The 12,993-nt window shown below is 35.5% G+C and overlaps 1 protein-coding gene across 1 annotated transcript in view; it reads right to left on the bottom strand.

Moving 5' to 3' along the window:
• The window catches only part of LOC113043949 (protein FAM13A-like), a 42,002-nt gene that overhangs the window by 17,798 nt on the left and 11,211 nt on the right, over positions 1-12,993 (bottom strand). Inside the window, exons 6-9 of the mRNA XM_026203502.1 lie at positions 10,568-10,630; positions 8,906-8,998; positions 6,385-6,608; positions 3,072-3,113 (exon numbers count right to left, since the gene is read on the bottom strand). Coding sequence (XP_026059287.1) covers positions 3,072-3,113; positions 6,385-6,608; positions 8,906-8,998; positions 10,568-10,630 — 422 coding nt within the window. The remainder of the gene's footprint in view (positions 1-3,071; positions 3,114-6,384; positions 6,609-8,905; positions 8,999-10,567; positions 10,631-12,993) is intronic.

The following is a 12,993-nucleotide window of genomic DNA, read 5'->3' as shown; positions in this document are numbered from 1 at the left end:
TGACTTCACAGTATAAACAGCGCAATTATCTTTCAGATCCAGAAATAGGATGAGGGTCCAGACACAACAGTTGTGTCCTTACCAGCAGAGCTTTCAGGGTCAGAGCCACTTAACCACTCACCGTTGACTACTCACTATTTAAACACCATGAGCAAACAATTTTCTTTGTATCGAGAGGTATCAAAAGAAATATTCAGTAGATGTAAGCATAGATGGTATCAAAGGCTATCAAGAAAAGGCCAGTGAGAACAGTTATGCGTTGAGACGGAGGACTAAAGATGATTTGATGAGGTTTGTCGGTCTTACGTAAAGCAGCGGCCATACGGTGCACTCCAAGGGTGAGGATGACAAGACCTGAATGCTGGACTGAGTGCAAGCTGGCACTAAAAACCACTAGTCTGTTAACCTAGTCCTTCCAAACAGTCATCTTCCAAATCTTGTTCACACTCACAGCAGTCGGCGAAACAGGGAATCAAACTAGCTATAATTAAAAAAGACATGAATCAAAATCAAAGATATACTTGCTACTTGCTTTACATGTATGTATTATGGAAGCCCATTTCCGCCACTGAATAAAAAATAAAAGAAGGTAATTGCGACCTTTTTATCTCACAATTCAGATTTTCTTCTCAGAATTGTGTTCATATCTTGCAATTCTGACTTTATAACACGCAACTGCGAGTTATAAAGTCAGGATTGCGAGTTATAAAGTCAGAATTGTGAGTTGTAAAGTCAGAATTGAGTTGTAAAGTCAGAATTGCGAGATATTAAGTCAGAATAGCGAGTTATAAAGTCAGAATTGTGTTATAAAATCTGAATTGCGAGTTTTAAAGTCAGAATTGCAAGATATAAAGTCAGAATTGCGAGTTATAAAGTCAGAATTGCGAGTTATAAAGTCAGAATTGTGAGTTGTAAAGTCAGAAATGCAAGACATAAAGTCAGAATTCTGAGATATAAAGTCAGAATTGTGAGTTGTAAAGTCAGAATTGTGAGTTATAAAGTCAGAATTGTGAGATATAAAGTCAGAATTGTGAGATATAAAGTCAGAATCGTGAGTTATAAAGTCATAATTCTGAGATATAAAGTCAGAATTGTGAATTGTAAAGTCAGAATTGCGAGATATAAAGTCAGAATTGTAAGTTATAAAGTCAGAATTGCGAGTTATAAAGTCAGAATTGTGAGTTGTAAAGTCAGAATTGAGTTGTAAAGTCAGAATTGCGAGATATTAAGTCAGAATAGCGAGTTATAAAGTCAGAATTGTGTGTTATAAAATCTGAATTGCGAGTTATAAAGTCAGAATTGCGAGTTATAAAGTCAGAATTGTGAGTTATAAAGTCAGAATTGTGAGTTGTAAAGTCAGAATTCCAAGACATAAAGTCAGAATTCTGAGATATAAAGTCAGAATCGTGAGTTATAAAGTCATAATTCTGAGATATAAAGTCAGAATTGTGAATTGTAAAGTCAGAATTGCGAGATATAAAGTCAGAATTGTAAGTTATAAATTCAGAATTGTGAGATATAAAGTCAGAATTGTGAGTTATAAAGTCAGAATTGCGAGTTATAAAGTCAGAATTGCGAAATATAAAGTCAGAATTGTGAGTTGTAAAGTCAGAATTCCATGACATAAAGTCAGAATAGTGAGTTATAAAGTAAGAATTGCAAGATATAAAGTCAGAATTATGAGTTGTAAAGTCAGAATTCCAAGACATAAAGTCAGAATTCTGAGATATAAAGTCAGAATTGTGAGTTGAAAAGTCAGAATTCTGAGATATAAAGTCAGAATTGTGAGTTGAAAAGTCAGAATTGTGAGTTATAAAGTCAGAATTGTGAGATATAAAGTCAGAATTGTGAATTGTAAAGTCAGAATTGCGAGATATAAAGTCAGAATTGTAAGTTATAAAGTCAGAATTGCGAGATATATAGTCAGAATTGTGAGTTATAAAGTCAGAATCACGAATTGTTAAGTCAGAATTGTGAGTTATAAAGTCAGAATTGTGAGTTATAAAGTCAGAATCGTGAGATATAAAGACAGAATCGTGAATTGTAAAGTCAGAATTCCGAGTTATAAAGTCAGAATTCCGAGTTATAAAGTCAGAATTCCGAGATATAAAGTCAGAATTGTGAGTTGTAAAGTCAGAATTGCGAGTTGTTAAGTCAGAATCGCTAATTGTACAGTCAGAATCGCTAATTGTAAAGTCAGAATCGTGAGATATGAAGTCAGAATCGTGAATTGTAAAGTCAGAATCACGAGATATAAAGTCAGAATTGTGAGTTATCAAGTCAGAATTGCAAGTTGTTAAGTCAGAATTGCGAGTTATAAAGTCAGAATCGCGAATTGTAAAGTCAGAATCGTGAGATATGAAGTCAGAATCGCGAATTGTAAAGTCAGAATCACGAGATATAAAGTCAGAATCGTGAGTTATAAAAGTTATAAAGTCAGAATCGCGAGTTGTAAAGTAAGAATTGCAAGTTATAAAGTCAGAATCGCGAGTTGTAAAGTCAGAATTGAGAGATATATAGTCAGAATTGCGAGATGTACAGTCAGAATTGAGAGTTATAAAGTTAGAATTGCAAGTTATAAAGTATATACATATATATAAAATTCCTTCTGGGTACTTTTCCGGAGCTGATGCAATGATTCAACACATGAAGTAACCGTGAAAACAAGCTCAGTAGAGGTTTGTTTTGACCTGTTCACCACCAGATCCATCTCGCTCAGACTGAATTCAACCAGAAACAATTAGCACGTGTCCCTGATGTGACGCTAAGAGGATTTCAGTTGTTTGAGGGATCATTTGTGCGTACTATTCTGATGGTTTGTGCAAATAACATTTGTGACATTTGCTGTGCTAAATGAATTCACCTTCTGACGCTGAATGTACAAGAACACAATGTTGTTGTGAAATATCTGAGAGAGTAAACTGAGACCTTGTTTGCACAATAAAATGTCTAGATCTTTTTCATTGTGAAAATATATTATAAAAAGGTCATTTGCACCTCCACAACAACATGTTTTTCAGCAAAAGAGGTAAAAAGGCAGAAAGAGTGAGAAAAATTGTGAGTGGTCCTACCTAATATAGAAAGGAGATATTGGTCTTTCATCTTCTTGCAAACTGGAAAAGAGAAAAACGAAAACAGAGGTCAGGCTCACCGAACAGCTCAATCTAAACATATGTGGTATGTGCCAGAGTAAACAAAACTCAGTTTTTTAGAGCACATGGTCCGAGGGTCTCAGGGTGCCTATTGTTGGGTGAACAATGCACACATAGTGCAGCTGTTCAGAGCTTTTGTTTGACTTGTCTCCAGTAATTACTACAGCTGGAAAGAACCGTATCCACTCCACATGCTGGAGCTCGGCCAACAAAACACGTTGAGGTCAGGAGTGGATGTTCCACAGATTCAGATTAATATCATTACTTAGAACAAAACAGTCCACATCTACCAGAGGGACTGCATCAATGTCAGTAAACAACAGCCAATATAGTAATCACAGGTGGACTATATCACAGTTTATTGGCTTTTTAAGAGAATTATCTATCTAATGGAATTAAAAATGATAAAATGTGTTAAATGGAAACACTACACTAAAAAAATATATAAATAAATTAACTATAAATGAACAAAACAAGTAATCCTCAGGTTCATGAACACTTCAATTTGAATCCGTATTTGTCCTTTTTCGTAGTAAAAATATCTAAACCCTTTAAACTACATACATGTTATTCTGAGACAAAAATTAAGACGAATAATATACTTCATGGTTTTATGTGGATAGCAGTCATGAGCGAAAAATATCGAAACATTCTTAAAAAAAAAAATACACGTTCATCTGAGTCAAAAATATACAAAATGATGATGAACAATCATCAGGTATTAATAAGTAATCGATTTAATTTGAAACCTTTTCTCACTTTTTGTGAAACATTATTTATTTAACTGTAAGTACTTTTGAATGTAAAATCATTTATTTAGTTTGAAGGATACAGATGTGAAAACAAATCAGATTATTCAGTTTTTACAAACAATGCTAAGCAATACATGGAAAATGTACATCTGAATAAATATATTTCATTATTTGTAGAAAAAATGTCTAAACATTCTTCAAACTAACAATTTTCACCAAAGATGAGACAAAAATGCAATACAAAGAATTTAGGTATTCACACCGAAATGCAACAAAAAAGAAATTCAAGGCCATTTGGCTCCAAAAATCACATGTATCACATGATTTCTGAACAAAGTTCTTTTCCATTTGTGTGTGTGTGTGTGTGTGTGTGCAGGGTGCTTCCCTCTTGTTATAAAATGTAAAGTGCATAAATTTCACAGTAAAGCCTGCTAAGAATTAGGGTACTGCACGTACCTAAAAAGACATTTCGCAAGATTGCTTGGGGAATCGGAGTAGAAGGGAAATATTTTTCCAGCTCTTAAGTGGTGTTACACAGTCTGACAAGGGTATTAAAATAATAACTGCCGTCATGAATTACAAAAACGGAAATCCTGCTTAGCCACAGCCTCCCAGAGTGAACAACAAAGCTTTTGTTCTGCAGGAAATTATGGAGAAAAAAAGAGTACCACTTCGCTACATCAAGGAGAATTTTAATGATCAAAGTTTAATCAACGCATTAATCTACAGGTTCAAACGTCACAAGAACTTTCCACTAAATCCATTCTTGAGATGTATATACGCTGGTAACTCTACAGCAGGCACAGAAGTATGCTGTATAAGCCGATAAAAAGGCGAGATTGCAGGATTTCTGTTCCTTTCAAGGGCCCACAGGAAGATGCAAGGTCCACATATAGTACATATGGAAAGTGACATATTACAATTACAGTTTTCTAATCCTCATGCAGTTACTACTTCTAAAATTCCTCAATTGAAGATAATATTAGTCTTATAGAACCAGGTGTTGAGTTTGATAGCATCAGCTGTGAAAAGGAAAGTCATTCCAGAGTTGGAGCAAGTTATTGAATTTTGTTGAAAGCTTATGAATAAAAACACCCTTTAATATTACTTAGCTTGTTTGCTGGACTGTTTGAGATGACATTTACCCCAGACTGTGTTACATAAGTGTGTCAGGTATACAGACACTCTCACATCAGTTGTTCTTATTGACATGCTTGTGGCATCTGTGTAAGAAAAAAAAAGTGCCTACATTTTCGAACATGTTGAAGTATCTGAGAAAATGCAAAGTTCACCCAAAAAAAGGAAACTGTGATGTTTTCCTATACAAACACTTTCCCTGCAAAACATTTAGCGCAGTAAAAAGACAGCTATCTTACTGAACTTGATTTTGTAATAGAATTTACATTTCTTGTGTCTTGTGTTTATGAGTCTATAAAAACTTCAGCTGAATGGTAAAAACTCATGATGATGAGTCACTAGCATCATATTTCCTCTCAGTTTACAACATATTACAGAGCCAAAAGGGGACAAGGGTGAAAGGGGAAAAGGATACTAAAATGTTACATTTCTTAATGCTTTTTTCAGAACGGTTCAGAACAGTTCTCCATTTATCTGTGTCTTGTGATCAGGATAGGGCTAATGTTGGTACAATAAGTACAGTAAAAATCAAAAATAATAAATAAATGCATACATAACCCACACACAAGTAGGCTGTGGCAGCTCAGATAAGAATTTAAAAGTTTTTAATGTTGTTAAACCGTGTGCAGCGGATCTCGTCTTTTCTAGACTTCATAGGATTATTGTCTGGTTTAAATCTTTTAACTTTCTTTGGCATTTCTAGACCTGCAGTAAAGATAAAGGATACAACGTAAAGCAGGCAATTAACCTGCATACATAGGAATAGTTTAATCTATTGATAAGGTAACATTTAACATGATTATATTTGTATTGTTATGTACTGTTGTGCTGCTAAACATTTTTACAGACAGTACATGGTATATACAGAACAGTTCAAAATAAAATGCCACCTAGGGCACATTAAATTCATCAAAAGTGACAGTAAAGATATTTAAAATCTTACAAAAGATTTATAATTTTCTGCATTAATAATAATAAAATGTTAATAGTAATAATGTTTCTTTCACACCAAATCATCATTTTAGAATGATTTCTGAAGGACCGTGTGACATTGAAGACTGGAGTAATGATGCTGAAAATTCAGCTTTGCGTCACAGAAACAAATCACATTTTAAAATATATAAAACAGTTTTTTTAATTGTAATAATATTTCAAAATATTACTGACTTTATTGTATTTTTGGATCCAAAAAATGGAGCCTTGGTGCCTTGGTAAGCATGCATGCCATAAAAAATAAAATAAAATAAAATAAAATAAAATAAAAGTCATAGGGATTGTAATAACATAAAATAAAATAATGTTCACGCAGCAGTAAATATCCATGCAAAACAAAGGACACAGACCTGTTGAAGGTCTCTGTGGATCTGGCAGGGCTTGCGGTCCGAGGGCTCAGGTTCATGCCATCAGCGCTGGAGCTGATGCTCCGTTCTGGAGAGTGTGGAGGAAATGGAGCTCTAGCACCCGGGCTTCTGTCTGGAAGATGGGTCAAAGAACTGGAAACGGGATCACTGGAGGGAGCAGGCTGAGGAAAAGATCTCGGCACAGCCTCTGTCTTTATCTTCTTCACCTGAAAGACAGAAATCGAAAGAAAGATGAAGACAGAGGGACAGAAATGTACATTCATTACAAGAACATCCATTAGTTTAATGACCCCAGGGAACACCAACATGAAGATAGTTACACAGCACAATAACAACTTAGCTCACATTTGTCTTACCTTTCTAACCGATAAAGGCTGTACATGCCGGAAACCTGTTGAATAAGTGTAATAGCTAAAAAATCTCACACGCACACGGGCCAAGTCAAATTCAGATCGATCCATTGCCACTAGATGATGCAAATGATAAGCAGACCTTAAACTATAAGGTTTAATGCAAGACTGCCACTATCCTAGGACCACAACCGTGTTTAGCCAGAAGGGAATGTGAAATCCAAACTTTTGAGCATTGATTTGTGAATAACAGGCCAATCTGGCACAGCAAAGTAGAAGGGATGACCAAATTTAACTCACAAAGCAAATGAGATAAAGTCACATAACACGCACTTAGTCCCGAAGGCACAGACGGTCAGTAGGTAATGGCTTTGACTATGGTAAAGAGGACACTATCGATCTCAGCCCACGTGGGACCTATTTAAGGCACAGTAACTAAGCGAAATCTGGACATCGATACACTAATGTGTTAATGACGCAAACAGCACCAGAAAATCGTTGTTTTAGTGTTTATAGATGGGTTGAAGCACTAACGTCATGCAAAAGCACAGGACACCATGGGGTGATCTTTAAGATTTTAGACATTAATTAGAAGTTAAATTAGAAGTTAGATTTCAGTCAGCTCGTCCCACAAACATACAGCTTTAGAAGATAATATAAACTTCTTTTATGTCAATTTTGGCCCCAGAACTCATTCACCTAAACTACTGTTCAAACATTTGGGGAGTAATACGATTTTTTTTATTTTATTTTTTTAATAAGCCTCTGATTCTCACCATGGTCGCATTTATTTGATTAAAAATGTGTTTAAAAAATGTAATTGTGAAATATTATTACAATTCAAAATAGCTGTTTTCTATTTGAATATACAGTACAGACCAAAAGTTTGGACACACCTTCTCATTCAAAGAGTTTTCTTTATTTTCATGACTGTGAAAATTGTCGAGTCACACTGAAGGCATCAAGGGCTATTTGACCAAGAAGGAGAGTGATGGGATGCTGCGCCAGATGACCTGGCCTCCACAGTCACCGGACCTGAACCCAATCCAGATGGTTTAGGGGTGAGCTGGACCGCAGACAGAAGGCAAAAGGGCCAACAAGTGCTAAGCATCTCTCGGGGAACTCCTTCAAGACTGTTGGAAGACCATTTCAGGTGACTACCTCTTGAAGCTCATCAAGAGAATGCCAAGAGTGTGCAAAGCAGTAATCAAAGCTAAAGGTGGCTACTTTGAAGAACCTACAATATGACACATTTTCAGTTGTTTCACACTTTTTTGTTATGTATATAATTCCACATGTGTTAATTCATAGTTTTGATGCCTTCAGTGTGAATCTATAATTTTCATAGTCATGAAAATAAAGAAAACTCTTTGAATGAGAAGGTGTGTCCAAACTTTTGGTCTGTACTGTATATTTAAAATCTGATTTATTCCTGTGATGTAAATCTATATTTTCAGCATCATTACTCCAGTCTTCAGTGTCACATAAGCCTTCAGAAATCATTCTAATAAGTAGATTTATTGCAACAAAAAAAAAAATCTTATTATTATCAATACAGAAAACAGTTACATTTTTTTTGTAGACACTAGGATTAATCAAAAGAAGGTTTAAAAGAACAACATTTGTTAAGAAACAAATAAAAATCTTTGGTTACATTACAAAGTGTTTTAAAATATCAATCTGTTCTTGTTGAATAAATGTATAATTTCTTTAAAAAAAAAACATCTTTCTGACCAAGTTTTGGTAAACTATTACGCACGTCCTGATTTTGCTAAGTTAGATGTGTTCCTAGGTCAACATATTTTGTTGACCCTGGAACAACATTTTACTCCAAAAATATATTCTTGACCATTTCCCTACACCTAAACCTAACCCTAACCATGAGTAATCCCTAAAATCAGAGGAAATGATAGATTAATGACACTGATGTACAAGCAACAAACAGTGATTTTAAGCGTAAACTTCACAAAAATCTATAAACTGGTTCTTCAAATCTGATTGGTTAATCACAATGTTTTTCCAGGGACAACAAAGATGTTGTCCCATGAACATGTCTCACTTGGTAAAATCAGGTTCTGCAACTATTCCACTAGTAAAGTACACAAAATAAAACTTTTCCCTGCTCTTTGCTGAAACCTTGCATCATTTCTTACCTTCTTTTTTCTCGGTGTTGGTACAGGATTGTCTGGACTAGACTCACTTTCTCTAGACTTGTCTGTATTCTCAACTGGAGTGCATTGAGTGACCTGACAAAAACACAGAGAAATCAGGCTACAAACCTTAAAATTACAGTTTTAACAGACGATGCATTGTGTGTTTACAGTAAACTGTAAAACATGATTTTTAAAAACAACTTCCAGAATAACAGAACTAGATTTTTACTAGAAGTCTTCTCTCAGTATAACATGTGGGTGGTGCTTTTCTACTGGATCTGTTAGCCAACTTTAACACCCACTAAATTTAGAAACAAGAAACCGCATGATTAGAGGTATCAGAGTTTAATAAAACAAAGTTTCATTTTTCTTTCCAAGACTCCAGATCTAGATGTTTCTCTGTCCTCACTTCTCATAACAAACCTGACTCCCTTACATTTCAACAGAGGCTTATAACACACCTCCCAGATTAACCTCTGTGTTGATAATCAGTCACCTCGACTGAACACTCAACAAAATGCTCAAATCAAATTATGTAAGCTTAAACAGAGATGGAAGCGACAGCTGACACCATCAAATATCAATAGTTCGTGTAGCTGCGACCAAAGATGCTGTACATTTTTGTAAACTCTTTGAACCTCCAAGACATCCCAATGCAAAGTTCACATACCGTAAGCGTAGGACAAATAAGATCTCTGTAACCTTTGACCCATGTTGATCAGAACAATAGAAAAAAACGAATCATAAAACTTCATGCCAAGTAAAACGTAATCCTCCAAAACAAGGAAATATTTCAGTTTCGGGAGATAACCACAACGAGTATTTGACTCGTGCTACGAAACAAGTCAATAAATAAGAGAAATCTCCTTTATCTGCTAAAACCTTCAAGATAACGCCTTTCGAACGTGTTAAACTATCACGTGTATAAAGTTCTGTTTGTTTATGCTGGTTCACCCAAAACAAAATGAGGTAATCCGAGTGAGCACTACGTGTTGAACTAAAAGATTTCATCGACCCCTTATGTAATTGGAAACGTCTCCGCTGTAGGAAGTGGTCTTATTTTTCATGAAAGTCACATCAAGTATTTTTTCCATCAGCAATTCTCAGCCTGTTTACGACACCAGTTCGCCGATTCGACGGTTCTCCCACAGGCCTTATCACCTCAGTACCACATGTCTGTGTAAACAGAGGGCTTTCAATAATAGCTTTGGATTTCAAAGAGAACACAAAAACACAGCATAAGCTGTCGTGTGTTCAGACCTTCCTTGGCGGAGATATTTCAGGAAGGTGGAAGATGCGAAAAAATATAGATTTCTGATTTTTGAATGTGAAGACTCTTCCTTCCAGGAAGCCACAATGAGGATGTTAACTCAACCAACTTCTGGTTAATAGAATAAAGCTGGATGCTAAATAGATCAGGCCCAAAGGGAATTCACACAACAAGCACTTGATTATACCATGAACTGACTATAATTGCACCACTGCAATCCAATTCTATTGATTTGCAACTAGTGAATGAGGTTTGTAATTTACAACAGTTATAGAAGCAGGAAGTGTGAAGTTTTATATATCGTATGACATAGCCAGACTGATCTTAACAATCATATTTTGTAGAAGACAGGAGTTTTAAGTTTTTAAAAACACAAAGACTATATAACTTACCTTCTTTTTTCTTGGTGTTGGTAAAGGATCATCTGAATTTTCAACTGGCGTGCACTTTGTGACCTAACAAGATGATTGATCAAATGATTTCAACATACAATCTATTACATTTAAAGTTTATAGGGTCACACTTTATTTTAGGGTCCAATTCTCACTATTAACTAACCATTAACTATGACTTTTGCCTCAATTAACTCCTTATTTGCTGCTTATTAATAGTTTATAAGGCAGTTGTTGAGTTTAGGGTATTGGGTAGGATTATGGATGTCATGCATTATATGTACTTTATAAGCACTAATAAACAGCCGATATGTTAATAATAGACATGCTAATAAGCAACTAGTTATTAGTGTGAATTGGACCCTCTACTAAAGTGTTACCGTTCATAGTAACATGGGCATCTCAAAAACTGTATGAAACATAAGAGTTGCAGAAGTACATCACTGTTAAAAGTTAGAGGCATTTTCTTTATTCAGCAAGATAAGTAAAGATAGTGTTATAAAAGATTTTGATTTCAAATAAACGCTGTTTTTTCCACAAACATTTTAAGGAGTTTTCTTAATTGATAACAATATTAAAAAATGCTTCTTGAGCATCAATTCAGCATATTAGGATGATTTCTGAAGGATCGTGCGACACTGAAGACTGGGGGAATGATTCTGAAAATGCGGCTTTACATTTATGCGCCATTGTTGAGCATTAGAGACTTCTTTTAAAAAATATTGCAAAATCTTACCGACCCCAAACCTTTGACCAGTACTTGGAAAAACTTGTGCCCAGAGGGCAAGTAGTACCTTCATACAAGGTTTTTCAATCTACAGAAACAATATTATTGTTAGCAAAACATCATGCCAGTCATTTAAGAGGATCATGGTTCACATTGCTTCATAGAGAGAACATACACAAACATGAGACCCAGCCCGTCTCCAGCAGACACGTAAACACTACACCGTGCGGTTCTGAGCACGTACGCATGACCACCGTCATATGCAACTGACCTCATCCACTTGAGAGGGAATGTTAATTCAATTGAACTGACAGAAAACAGAGCTCTCATTCTTTGTGCATTTAACATCCGGCGTGTAAGAGTAAAACTCAATTAAAATCTGCCTTCTTGTGAAATTTATCAAGCAAGCAAATACACATATGACTTAATGACTTCATATATTTATTGACTTAGTGTTTATCAAGAGGTGCACTTGGCATGAGCTACCGTAGATCGGTTCTTCATCTTTCACTCAGTGTTGTTCCTCATTGCATGAGCAAACACATCCTGTAGTCCACAAAAACACCTCGGGGTGTAACTTTAATACCCATCGGAAAGACAAATACATCCCTTTAACAGGAATTAAGGTCACAAGAATCCAAAGTCAGCATGATGTAAATACCAAGAGGTTTAATCGAGCCCCTAGTTTTATGTCCCAGCCTCATCTGTGTTAAAGGTCTTTAAGTGATGAAAAATTCCAAATGACTATTAAAGGAAAAGCCATCCGAGATGTAGATGAGTTTGTTTCTTCATCACATCAGATTTGGAGAAGTTTGTATTATATCGCTTACTCACCACCAGTGGATGCTCTGCAGTGAATGGGTGCCGTCAGAATGAGAGTCTAAACAGCTGATAAAAACATCACAATAATCCACACCACTCCATTCCATCAATTAATGTCAGGTGAAGTGAAAAGCTTCATGTTTCTAAGAAAGAAGAATTCATCATTAAGATGTTTTCAACTTCAGACTATTGTTTCTGGCTCAAATACAAGTTCTCTATCCACAATATTGCTACCTCCGGTCTGAATCAGGAGAGACATATGCTCAGATTAAGCATGTTTACTAGCACCAATTGTTTAACAGTCTAAATCAGCTTTAAACAAATATTCTGGTGGATGTTGATGTGAGACCACAATGGGAAATTTACTTTTTTTTTTGGAGGAAGCATTATTATGAATTATGGACTCATATTTTGGGGAGAAGTGACATTGTTAAAAGTTAAAAATGTTTTAATGATGGATTTGTTTCTTACAAACATGTATCTTTGATGTTATTTGATGGACTGGAGTTGTGGATTATTGTGATGTTTTTATCAGCTGTTTGGGCTCTCAATCTGACGGCACCCATTCACTGCTACAGCAAGTCAGGCAATGCTAAACTTCGCCAAATCTGTTCTGATGAAGAGAAAAGAACTTATCAACATTTTTGAGAGCCTGAGGGTGAATACGTTTTCAACAAATTTTAATTTTTAGCCCAACTACTCCTTTAAAAAAATAGCTTTTGACTGACTTAAGATCTGCATCATTTGGATTAAACTCAAAGCCGAGTCTTGTGATTGTAACTTTCACCTCAGGGCAAGCAGAGTTATTGGATTGCTGGTGGTTTAAGTGCTATGTCACTGGAATTTGACATGGGCTGTGGAAACAAACCCACACTGC

This window comes from Carassius auratus, chromosome 26 (genome assembly GCF_003368295.1).
Source record: "Carassius auratus strain Wakin chromosome 26, ASM336829v1, whole genome shotgun sequence".
NCBI lineage: Eukaryota > Metazoa > Chordata > Actinopteri > Cypriniformes > Cyprinidae > Carassius > Carassius auratus.
This window is presented reverse-complemented; position numbering and strand designations above follow the sequence as displayed.